This window comes from Tigriopus californicus, chromosome 6, assembly GCF_007210705.1.
Source record: "Tigriopus californicus strain San Diego chromosome 6, Tcal_SD_v2.1, whole genome shotgun sequence".
In the NCBI taxonomy this organism is placed as follows: Eukaryota; Metazoa; Arthropoda; class Copepoda; order Harpacticoida; family Harpacticidae; genus Tigriopus; species Tigriopus californicus.
In genome coordinates, this window is record NC_081445.1 from 1,754,485 (window position 1) to 1,765,717 (window position 11,233).

General features: G+C 43.6%; 3 protein-coding genes across 3 annotated transcripts in view; 1 reads left to right on the forward strand and 2 right to left on the reverse strand.

Annotated features, from left to right (window-relative positions):
* The window catches only part of LOC131881721 (neprilysin-1-like), a 20,886-nt gene that overhangs the window by 6,772 nt on the left and 2,881 nt on the right, over nucleotides 1-11,233 (forward strand). The window contains exons 2-9 of the mRNA XM_059228667.1: nucleotides 1,084-1,474; nucleotides 1,979-2,020; nucleotides 2,139-2,300; nucleotides 4,132-4,215; nucleotides 4,284-4,492; nucleotides 4,967-5,146; nucleotides 5,214-5,428; nucleotides 5,494-5,613. Of these exons, the coding sequence (XP_059084650.1) occupies nucleotides 1,084-1,474; nucleotides 1,979-2,020; nucleotides 2,139-2,300; nucleotides 4,132-4,215; nucleotides 4,284-4,492; nucleotides 4,967-5,146; nucleotides 5,214-5,428; nucleotides 5,494-5,613 (1,403 nt within the window). The remainder of the gene's footprint in view (nucleotides 1-1,083; nucleotides 1,475-1,978; nucleotides 2,021-2,138; nucleotides 2,301-4,131; nucleotides 4,216-4,283; nucleotides 4,493-4,966; nucleotides 5,147-5,213; nucleotides 5,429-5,493; nucleotides 5,614-11,233) is intronic.
* On the reverse strand, nucleotides 3,814-7,875 carry LOC131881723 (beta-glucuronidase-like). Its single transcript, XM_059228670.1, has one exon. The coding sequence runs from the start codon at nucleotides 7,496-7,498 to the stop codon at nucleotides 5,594-5,596; it is 1,905 nt and encodes a 634-aa protein (XP_059084653.1). The 5' UTR covers nucleotides 7,499-7,875; the 3' UTR covers nucleotides 3,814-5,593.
* LOC131881722 (beta-glucuronidase-like) lies at nucleotides 7,955-9,901 on the reverse strand (the record flags this gene model as incomplete). The annotated part of the gene is given in 1 exon segment (XM_059228668.1): nucleotides 7,955-9,901. A coding segment is annotated over 1 exon segment (1,889 nt), but the record flags the coding sequence as incomplete, so codon positions are not given.

Genomic DNA, 11,233 nt, shown 5'->3' on the forward strand with positions numbered 1-11,233 from the left:
AATTTGCTGCCCTCAAATATTCGTAGGGCTTATGTAGGCGTTGATCGAGTAGCAAGATTTAAGTCAGACTTGGACAAGTTTTTGACTAAAATTCCGGATCAACCTTATATTCAAGGATTAGCCAGATCAGCCAACTCCAATTCGTTGGTCGATCAAATAATATATATAAATAAAAGTCAAGTATAATAAATATTCTTCTCGTCTTCAACTGCTGGGATTCCAATCCCGGTAGCGGTAAGGAAGTCCGCACCAAAAAAAAAATATATTGATGAAAATGCAATCTTTGAAAAAAAAAAAAATATATTGATGAAAATGCAATCTTTGAAAACGAGATATCTTATCGTTTGCTCCATGGATTTGAATAAAATTCTAGTTTGAAACGCAACTAAGGTTACTCTACGGTTACGTTTTCTCTATTTTTGGTCGCGGAAACCAAATTGATTTATGTCCGTAAGTCCAAAGGATATCTACAAACTTTATGCTTTTCTTTGTCAATTCTTTCTGTCGGAAAAAGTGGGCTTCCTCATTCATATATAGCTGGTAAGTTAAGCTGGGGATTTCTGTATTTCGTTCCAAAAAGGGAAAACTTTTTTTCTATGGTCTGCCTTCAACCGTATCATCTTTTCACCAAGATTGGATCATCCTCTCTTCATCTAACAGTTGCAATTGTGCCAAAGGAACAACATGCGACCATGTGACTGCAGCAAATCCATAGAGCACAACATGTCAAAAAGAGATTTGATAACAGCACAGAGTATTAATTGGCTTAGCATCCAGATGATTCAAACTGAAATTGATTGCAATCTGAGTCATAAAAATACCCATAGTGAAAATAACAATTGCGAGTTTAAGAAACTACATACACAGAGTCCAGTGGCATCAATTTGGCAACTTTATCAAGTTGAACTTAGCAATGATTACCCCTATATGTTGGAGCTATTTGGACAAGAATTTTGCAAGAAAAGCAGTCAAGGATCATTTCCTTGCAAGAGGCTGCCACACCATGTGAAAGTTAACTTCCTGGTCATTTGTCCTCTTTAAATCCAAACCAAGGCCTGAAAGTAGGTTACTTCTGCATTTCAGGAGCGGCTCTCAGCCCCAGTGAACGATACAGACATTGGTCACCCTTTACTTCCTCTCACAACTAGACCTCAAACCTCAAAGAATGCCTCTTTGGTTGACTGCAACACCATGGAAAATGGGCTAACCACTACATCATCATCTAACCACAAGAAGAAGTGGAAAGAGCATCCGGAGAACGAAAGAGATGCCGGCTCAACGAAATGCTGTTGTGGTCTGGCTCGTTTCCGCGGGTTGACCTCCCTCGAAAAGTGCCTGTGTTTGGCCTTGGCCAGCTGTCTCGCAATCTTGGTTATCTTCATTTTGCTCACGTGTGTCGGCTTTCTCCGGTCCAATGGTAGTGATACAATTCACCATTCCCTGTACTCATCAAACTCATACATTCAGACAAAAGGTAAACTTTTGCGTTGCGGGTGAATTTGATTTAGCCAACTATACCGGTCACTCTTTAGCATTTGAGTTTGCAATGTACCCTGTACCCTCTAAAACGTCTGATCTTGGCTATGTCAGCTGTTTTCAATGGAGTCAAGTTAACGTCCAAAATGCAATGACAGGCCAAAGTGCAAGCAAGCTCTTGCCCATCTATTCCGACATGGCTTTCAATCTACATGGGTCATGAAATGACCATTTTCATGCAAAAGCATACACTTGACAGTATTAGAGACATCTCTTTTAGAGACTCTCGGATGCACAAATGGTAAAAGCACGAGTTTAACGTCAGTACTCAAAGTAGCCCATTTACAAAAGAAACACGTACCCTCAACTGGAAGTCTCTCCACATCAAAGGATGCTAAGTTATCTCCACCAAACCCATGAGCTGAGCATTCAAATGCGTGCCCCAATTGTGAGACGTCCTGCCTCATACGATCCAAAAAACCTGTTCTGTCCTTTCTTGCAGACGGTCAGAAAATATGCCTTTCATCTCAATGCGTACAAACAGGTAAGTACTCTTGTAGTCTATTCGAGTGTCACATTCTCGTTGTCGTCTATGAAAGAAGGAGGGAGAACGTGGAACACAGAATGGATGATCGAGGTGCTCAAACTGCGTCTCTTTGTAGCGTCGTACCTGCTTGGAGCCATGGATCGCACTGCCGATCCTTGTGAAGACTTCTTCCAATTTGCATGCGGAACCTGGAACAGGAAGCATGTGATCCCCGAGGACCGATCCTCCATTTCGACTTTCGAGGTTCTCGCTGACCAACAACAAATCATATTGAAAGGTACTTGCTCAAGGATGATACGTGCTGTATGACTGCTTGGCTTGAATGACCATGAATGAAGGTCGACTACATTGACCTTATAACGATAAGGTTGATCTTATGCGGGTTTATTAGTTGTCAGTTTTATGTAATGCTTGTACGCGTATGTCACACCCTTTATAGAGATATAGCATAAAGTACAAGAATAAACGGTCACTCAAAGATGAAAAGACACGAACGGAATCAGAATTGCTAAAGTATTATTTGCTTGGGGAAGAATGAACTTTGAAGAAAGACTATGTAAGTCCTTGTGCAAGTTTAATAAATGACAGAGGGAAACCTCGGAGATTTGATTTAGCGTTCATTGGATCCCATACCTTTTGCAGCCCAACTAGAGCAGATCTAGTTTATCTGATCTCTCTTAGGTTAGGAAACCTTGATAACACATCTTTTGGGTGAGATTGGACCATTCAAGAGACCAAATGTGCTTCGAATATTTGAGCATGTCTCTTTTTCTCCCAACTCTTGGAGATTGATATTCAACATTTTATCATAAAACGAGTTCAATTTCCGTTTCTTAGCTAGATTAAAATGATCACCAAAATCTCAACCGGTCACTCTATCGAACCTTGGTAACTCTAGTCAAACCAGTTTTGTGAACATATGGAGAAAAATCCATGCTTTTGTGTCAGGGCATTTTTTGTATTCTCACCGTCTCTTCAAGAACGTCCCATCATCTGTCCTAGAAAGTTTTGGGACATTATTCTTTGCCCTGCCAATCATCGAGTTCTAAAGAATTCACAAGCTTTTAGAGACAGAATGGAACAAACTCCCCTGTTCAATCTAGAGCTTCAAATTGACTTTTAAAGTCAAAACGTGCCACTTTATGTAGAGCAATGTAAGTTAAGCGGACGATGAGCCAATGCTAACAAGAGAGAACTTTCTATCCTCAGGCGAAAGCGTTTACAATTTCACGATTCCAAAAAGCTTGTGTTTTGTTACCCAGTTAGAGCGGAAGATTAGCAAATTATCTAACACTGATCTTTTGCCTCGAGTTTGAAACTCAAGTTCAGAATGTTTGGTGGATCTTTTGTGAGGAATTTCCAATAACAAAGAGACCACGTGATGTTTGGAACGAAATGTCAAGAACCAGATTTATGTTCCTGGAATTGGAAGAACGAGGCAAAGTTAAGCAAAACATGGGATTTCGAGTAGCTTTGAAACCCGAACCAAATGTTCTCGTTCAGTTTCAACAAATTCCCGTGGAAAAGTCCAAATCAATCAGATTGACTGGAACAATTTCGACAAGTCTAACTGAACAGGAGTAGAAAATGGGAAATAAACCAATCATCATCCCACAAGATTCCACGAAAAAAGGTACATGAACAAAAATGAAGATGATCCAAAAAAGGTGTTCCTAATAGCTGAGATGTCTCCTCTGTCCGTGGATTTCACCCGTTTTACCCCATTCAGAATCATTCATCACTCATATGTCAACAGAAGCGTGACAGATGATCTCGAGTGAAGCCATACATAGTCTAAAGGTCATTTATTTTTTCGCTTCTTCACGGACCAAGTCAAGACTGATTGATGGGGTGTCAAAGACAAAGACAAAGACAAAATCTCAATTCTCAAATTCTCAACACTGGCCAAAGACGACAAGAAGAAGTCTTGAAGCACACTTCTTGGCGAGAATCAGGAAAATCCTCCCAATGGCCCCACATGATTATTGCTGCGTCTTGACCCTCCACAAATCTGTCAATTGAACGATTGAATTGCGCCTCATTCACAATCTCATCAAAATTGAATGTGAATCGAATGTTGAAAACTAACGAGCTCTTCTGGATTCCAGGGATTCTGGAGGAAGTGCCCAACGACTTAGACAATGAGGCCACCACAAAAGCCAAGTACTTTTATCAATCCTGTATGGACATGGGTGAGCTCCAAGTAGGACTTTGGGTTTCCAGTCCTGTTTCTTTTTTCATTTTTGTACACTTTCCATAGGGGCCATATCGGATGTCGGGGATGCTCCCTTGAGACGGGTTATCGAGGAATTAGGCGGATGGCCAGTAACTGATCCGAATTGGTCCGAGGATGATACGCTGCCCTTGGAAAAGATGTTGGGGATACTCAAGCGGAACTTCACCCTCGGGGTTCTCATTGAGGAATGGATTGGGCCCGATGATCGAAACTCCAAGCAACACATCATTCAGGTACCTTTAAATCCGTTGCACTTTTTTCTTCTCGATTACCGATTCGATTTACTTTTTGAAAATTGCTTTTTTGGGCAGATATACGTATACCGTCGATCTTGTACAGTCGTAGGATTGTTAATAAGCTCGTAATTGAAATGGAAAGAGGAATAACATGATTAGCAGCAGGTGCTATGGGCATGCAAATATAATATGAAAGAAATTTCGGGGAACCATTTTGTCACTTGGAACCCGCACCCTTACAAGGTTTATAATTGGTGTTTTTTTTTTTTACAAAATTTCTCTAATAACACAACGCACCGCACATTCCTGGTGGATAAAACATAATCCCAAGTATTCAAATGAAAAAGACCCAAAAAGCCTGAGCGTTTTGTCAAGCCATGCCATTCTTTACGTGGTTAGAAAATGTCACTGAAACCAAATATGGCCTTTGCATAATGCGGGCTCTCTGTTTTTCTCATTGCCCATGTCTAGATTGACCAAATGCAATTGGGTTTGCCCAGCCGAGACTACTTTTTGCATTTGGATTCATACCGGGATTTGGCAGCCTATCATCAATACATGACGGATGTGGCCATTCTGATGGGGGCCAATGAAACCATTGCCCACGACCAACTTTGGAAAGTGGTCGAATTTGAGCAGCTCTTGGCTAATGTGAGCCCGAAACTTTGATCTTGTTTGACTAAGAACAGAGCATCTTCATCCTCTCTCTTTTGATCAGATCTCGATTCCCGAAGAGGATCGGTTGGATACGGGCTCCATATACCGACAATTGTCCTTGAATGAGCTGGCCACCGAGGTTCCCAGTCTTGATTGGAACATGTACTTTCAAGAAGTGCTCACCGATCTACCCTTCAATGGGTCCGAGAAAGTGGTCTGCTACTCCATGCCCTATTTCAAAGACCTTGGCGATCTGCTCCGAGAAACGGAAACAAAGTAAGTATTTTCCATGAAAGTTTTTCATCTTTTCGGTCCCAACTGAAAGCATTTTTTCGTTCCAGCATCATACATAATTACGTCATCTGGAGGTTGGTGATGGATCTCATGCCCCACATGCCGCCAGAATACGAGGACACGCGTGCAGAATTTCGTCGAGTACTTTTAGGTGTTCTCACGGATCGGTGAGTTGACGCGCACAATTAACCCATCCGTCATGTTCCAATAGCGTTCCCTCAAGACATGAGCCGACATTTTGGGATGCCTGTCTCGAGTAAAGATCCCCTTGCGGTTGCCCCAAGCCCGCACATAGTCCTGTTTGGTCATGAAATCAGCATAGTTCCAAATCATCTCGCCAATCAGAATCCCCTCGTCCCGCAGTCGATCGAAGGCCAGGAAGTTCTCCTTCATTAGTTCCACTTGATATTCCTCGGTGAAAATCGTTGACGGAACTTCGTGGAACCCGCTGATTGTGTCCCCACCGTACTCAGTCAGGATCAGAGGTTTGCCGAACTTTTTGTTCCACTTCCTGATTTCATTCATTGTTCCATTGGCAATGAGCTTCAATTGGCCGGTCTGTGAGTACCACCCGTAGTATCGATTCAAGCCCAATATATCGACAGCGTAGCCCCCTTGCTCGTCCTCTACAGGGTAGCTCATCACCAAAATGGTGGGTCTGCTCGTATCTAGGGATCGGACATGGTCGGCCACGGTTTGAAAATACCCCTTTGCCTCTGGGACGTTGGATCTTGGCTCGTTGCCCAAGGACCACATCACAACAGAGGGATGGTTCTTGTCCCTGGCGATCAAACTCTCCATAACACGGAGATGATTCTCGAGTAATACCGGTTTGAAGCCTTCCAAATTGACCCCGGGGCATTCATCAATGATGACGATACCATTTCGGTCGGCGAAATCCATGAGCTCTTCTGCATACGGGTAGTGACTAGTCCGGTAAGAGTTGGCCCCGGTCCATCGGATCAAGTTGTAATCCTTAGTCGCCAGGGGCAAGTCCAACCCTTTCCCTCTGAAGTTGGAATCCTCGTGCCTGCCAAATCCTCGGAAATAAAAGGGTGTGTGGTTGATCTTGAAAGTTGTATTGTCCCACGACAAGAAGCGAATCCCCGTGCTCTGGAGGTATTCATCCCTCGTTTGGGAGTCTCTAGCCGACACCTTTAGTGTGTATAAATAGCCATATTCTTCGCTCATCAAGTAAGGCCACCATAAATGAGGTTGGACCACTGACAGGATTCCACTGCAATTGGTGGAACATGCCACTTGATTCCCATGTTTGTCCAACAAATCAACTGAGCAAGACCCTTCCGAGCTGAGAATGACCTCGTACGTGATATTGGCTCTCAAAAAGTCCTTCGCCACGAAAGTTGTTACGACCTTGATATCCTGTATGTGGATCGATTTTGGAACGGTGTAGAGCGTCACCGGTCGATGGATCCCTCCATAGTTGAAGAAGTCAAAAGAATATTGCATTTCAAAATACCCGGCTGGATAGATGGGATCATCGTGGAACCATTTCCACTTCCCTTGGGGTATGGTCTCAGCACCCAAGGTATTATTTAAAGCCACCGTCACTCGATTGGACCGTCCTCTATGCAGCAATTGAGTGATGTCCGATTCGAATGGAAGATGACCTCCTGAATGGTTCCTGGACCAATGGCCATTGATCCATACCTTTGATGTGTAATGAGCACTGCCAAAGTGAAGGAACACTCTCGCGTCATTCCAATGGGAAGGGATATAGAATTCTCGGTCGTACCAGACCCATCCCACAAAGTCTCGAAGGCTTTCCAGAGTGGTAATATCATTGAAGCTTGATGGAACCGGCATGTCCATCACTCGCTCACCTTCAGAACTTTGAAGCAGTGGGGATTCAAACCACTTGTTCCGGAATCCCTCTTCAGGGTCCAAACTCGATTGGGAGAGGAAATTCCAGATGCCATCGAGAGATTTCGTCTGCCTGACACTTGAGTCCTTGGGGTATAAGTTGGAGGCTTGACACAATCCCACGCAATAGATTGACATCCAATTCAATAAAGCTGTCAACAGGAGCATGATGCCTTGATTGATCGCAGAGAAAGCACTCAAAGCGAGTGAGGAGTCCAATTGACTACCTATATTTGTTTGGTCTTATCTAACTTAGGAGTAAAAGTCAAAATCAGGTCATTCATTGACTTTGATAGTTATTGTTGTTGTTTTTCTGCTTCAGTTTAGTGGCTCATTTTAAACCCACATTTACTCCCACCTCATTCAGACCAAACAATTGCCTACTTTCAATCCGAAACAGTTACTCACGATCTCCTTTCTAATAGCAAAGCTGCTTAAGAGCGGGCTGAGTTTTTTTTGCTTCCAAACTTGTATTTAAACGATAGATATCACTCGGTTGAAAGGGCACAATGCAACCGTGCCAAGCAACAGACAGCATTGCTTCAAACCCTATCTTTATAAATCACTTCTAAACGAGGTACTGCGGGTTGTGCTGCTGCCGGACATTGGTTGTGGAGGTACCGTGGTTTGAAGGCTTCTTCCAAGTTCCGTGGGAGACCTTCATCTTGTGCTAATTTCCAGTAGCGGTCTCGGAGAATATGAGCCGAGGCCTTGGGATGGCGATCCCGGGTGAAAATCCCTTTCCGGTTCCCCCAAACCCTTTTATACTCCTGCACAGTCATAAAGTCAGCAAAGTTCCAGATCATCTCGCCGATCAAGATCCCATCCTCTTTGGTGTTATCAAACGCCTTGAAGTTCTCCCTCATGAGATCGGTTTGGTACTCTTCCGTGAAAATGGTCGATGGCACCTCATGGAATCCATGGATCGTATCTGCTCCGTACTCCGTGACCAAGACGGGTTTATTGAACTTGGTCCGCCAATTGCGAATATCCTGCTCCACAGCGTTGGCAATCAGGTCGATCTGGCCGGTTTGCGAATACCATCCGTAGTAGCGATTAATACTGACAATGTCGACGCTGTAGCCCCCTTGGTCTTGATCAAAGGGCCGAAACATGACTAGAGTCACCGGACGACTAGGATCGATGGACCGAGTGTGATTGGCCACTTTTATGAAGTAATCCTTAGCTTCCGGAACTTCAGACCTGGGTTCATTCCCAATCGACCACATGACCACAGAGGGATGGTTTTTGTCTCTGGCTACCAATTCGTCCATGACCGTGAGATGGTTGGCCAAGAGCTCGGGCTTGAAACCCTCAAGGTTGACGCCAGGACATTCATCAATGATGACGATCCCATTTCGATCAGCAAAGTCCATGAGTTCCTCGGCATACGGGTAGTGACTGGTCCGGTAGGAGTTGGCCCCGGTCCATCGGATCAAATTGTAATCCTTAGTCACCAGAGGCAAATCCAACCCTTTGCCTCTGAAATTGGAATCCTCGTGCCTACCAAATCCTCGGAAATAGAAGGGCTGATGGTTGATCTTGAAACTGTTATCATCCCAGAACACTGAGCGGATCCCAATATTTTCATTGTATTGGTCGGACTCCTGGGAATTGGTGGCATCCACCCTAAACGTGTACAGATATCCATACTCTTCATTCATCAAGTACGGCCACCACAAATGGGGATTTTCCGCCAGGGTAATGGTGCCAGTGCAACCGTCCTGCTCTGCCGCCACTGTTCCGTCTTGTTCCAATAGTTGGACGTGACATTGAAAGTCATCCGTGTCGGTAGCAACATTCACTTCATATTGGATTGTGGCCGAACTATAATCCTGAGCCACACCTATTGTGGTGACCTTGACGTCGGCCACGTGGAGTGACTTTGGAACGGTATAGAGGGTAACTGGACGATGAATGCCAGCATAGTTGAAGAAATCGAAAGTATAGGACATGTCAAAGGAACCGGCCGGGTAGATATCATCCTCTTTGATCCAGTTCCATGCACCTTGTGGGATCGTAGTGGGTCCAAGGGTGTTATTCAAAGCCACCGTCAATCGATTAGCAGCTCCCAGTTGCAGGGTGCCAGACACGTCGGTCTCAAAAGGCAGATGTCCGCCGGAATGTTGCAGTACCTCTTGACCATTGAGCCAGACCAAAGCGGTGTAATGGGCACTGCCAAAACGAAGGAACACCCTGGAATCCGACCATGCTGAAGGGGCGTAGAACTCCCGGTCGTACCAAACCCAACCAGCAAAATCTCGGAGACTGGGATCAGTGGTGATGTCGTTGAAACTGGACGGAACAGGCATGTCAATGACATCACCCGTTGATTGGAGTGGATGATCGAACCATTTTTCACGGAACCCTTGCTCCGGGTCTAAACTCGGCTGTGCTCGAAAATTCCATACGCCGTCAAGGGATTTGATCTCTCGCGTGGGACTATCTTTGGGATAGAGAAGCCCATGGCAACAGCTCAGCAGTAATGCTGATACAACAAGCAAGTGTTTCATGGTGAACTGAGGGTATATTCAATTAGTAAGTTTGCATTAATACAAGAGTGTTATCTCCATTCTACTCGCCACACCGTTATCTGTTTTCCAGCCTTACTCTGATCAATATTTGAATAACACTTGACTTGTGTAGAGAAGACTCGACAAACACTTGATCATTTTCAGGCACAGATCTGTTCATGCTTGCCGAATAATACAATCATGAATTCAATCTGGTATTATCTTTCAATAGATTGCACGTTTGCACTGAGATTTCAATCTTTGCTCTCTGTTTGTTGACCCCAATGTTGATCACAGTCCTGTCTTGTGACTGGAATGATTTTCCCAATGGACAGGACGACAAAAAAGAGGCATCATCAAAAGAAATTGAATTGAAATTCGAGATTAGTTGCATATATAGAGCATTACAAATGAACACCGAGTGATTATGCAGTATGAGTTGATGATTGTTTTTTTATTGTCGAGAGCCACTCTGAGACACAAGGTGTTTACTGGGAAGAGTACTGGCACAAATGAAAGGTGAAAAAAGTCTTCACCAGTTACGTATATTTGAAGCCAATTCAAATGTAGCATTTGCGATTGTTCCATTTGGTTCATATTTGAAGTATTTGAAAAAGCCAGGTCCCAGAAAATCCTGTATTGGATTGGTGCGTTCCAGAGAATATCTTATTACGTAGGTTTCTTGAGTATGTCTTGCTTATTGCTGTTTATTGTTATAAATCACTCAAAAACGCAATTTAATTGATAGGATATAAGCACAGACAGAAGAAAAAATGAAAAAGAGTAGGGATCAAGATCATATGAAATGCAGATAAAAATGCGTCTTATGCAACACAACATAGGCAAAGCTGTAGTATTAATAAGCCAATAAACAAATCATCATGAGCTTCCACGTAGTAATAAAGTTCTTAAGCGCAGAAAAGCTTTTTGATAATTTTGCCCAAGGGAAATATGTTTTTCAATGAGTCTTGTGCTGATTTAGTTAGGCTTCCGTTGTTCAAAACCTGTTTTGCATNTAGAGGGCTTGTCAGAGAAAAGTCACTCCAATCAAGCCACTTGAGACTTTGCTTTGAACACATTTTGGTAGTTGGGCAGCAGGGTGTCGGGCTGATCGTCCCCATCATGGGTCAAATTAGCATACAAGCGTTTTTGCCATGTAGGCATTTGCATTAGCGTCACTTGACCTCGGTGCTTCATTCTTTACCTAATTGGAGCTACGATTTATTTGGCTCTTGATATTACCAGTTCATTGAAGAGGCTGAAACCTGATATGAAACTCAATACCATTTCTCTCTTCAAAATCACTATGACAACGGCAAACCTAAATGGGACAAAATAAGGCCGGGAGAAAACGGAAGAAATTCGACTTAGCAAAGCGTACGTTACTGTG

Excerpts from the sequence above, each read along its gene's own strand:
- LOC131881723 (XM_059228670.1), bottom strand. The coding sequence starts at position 7,498 with ATGCTCCTGTTGACAGCTTTATTGAATTGGATGTCAATCTATTGCGTG.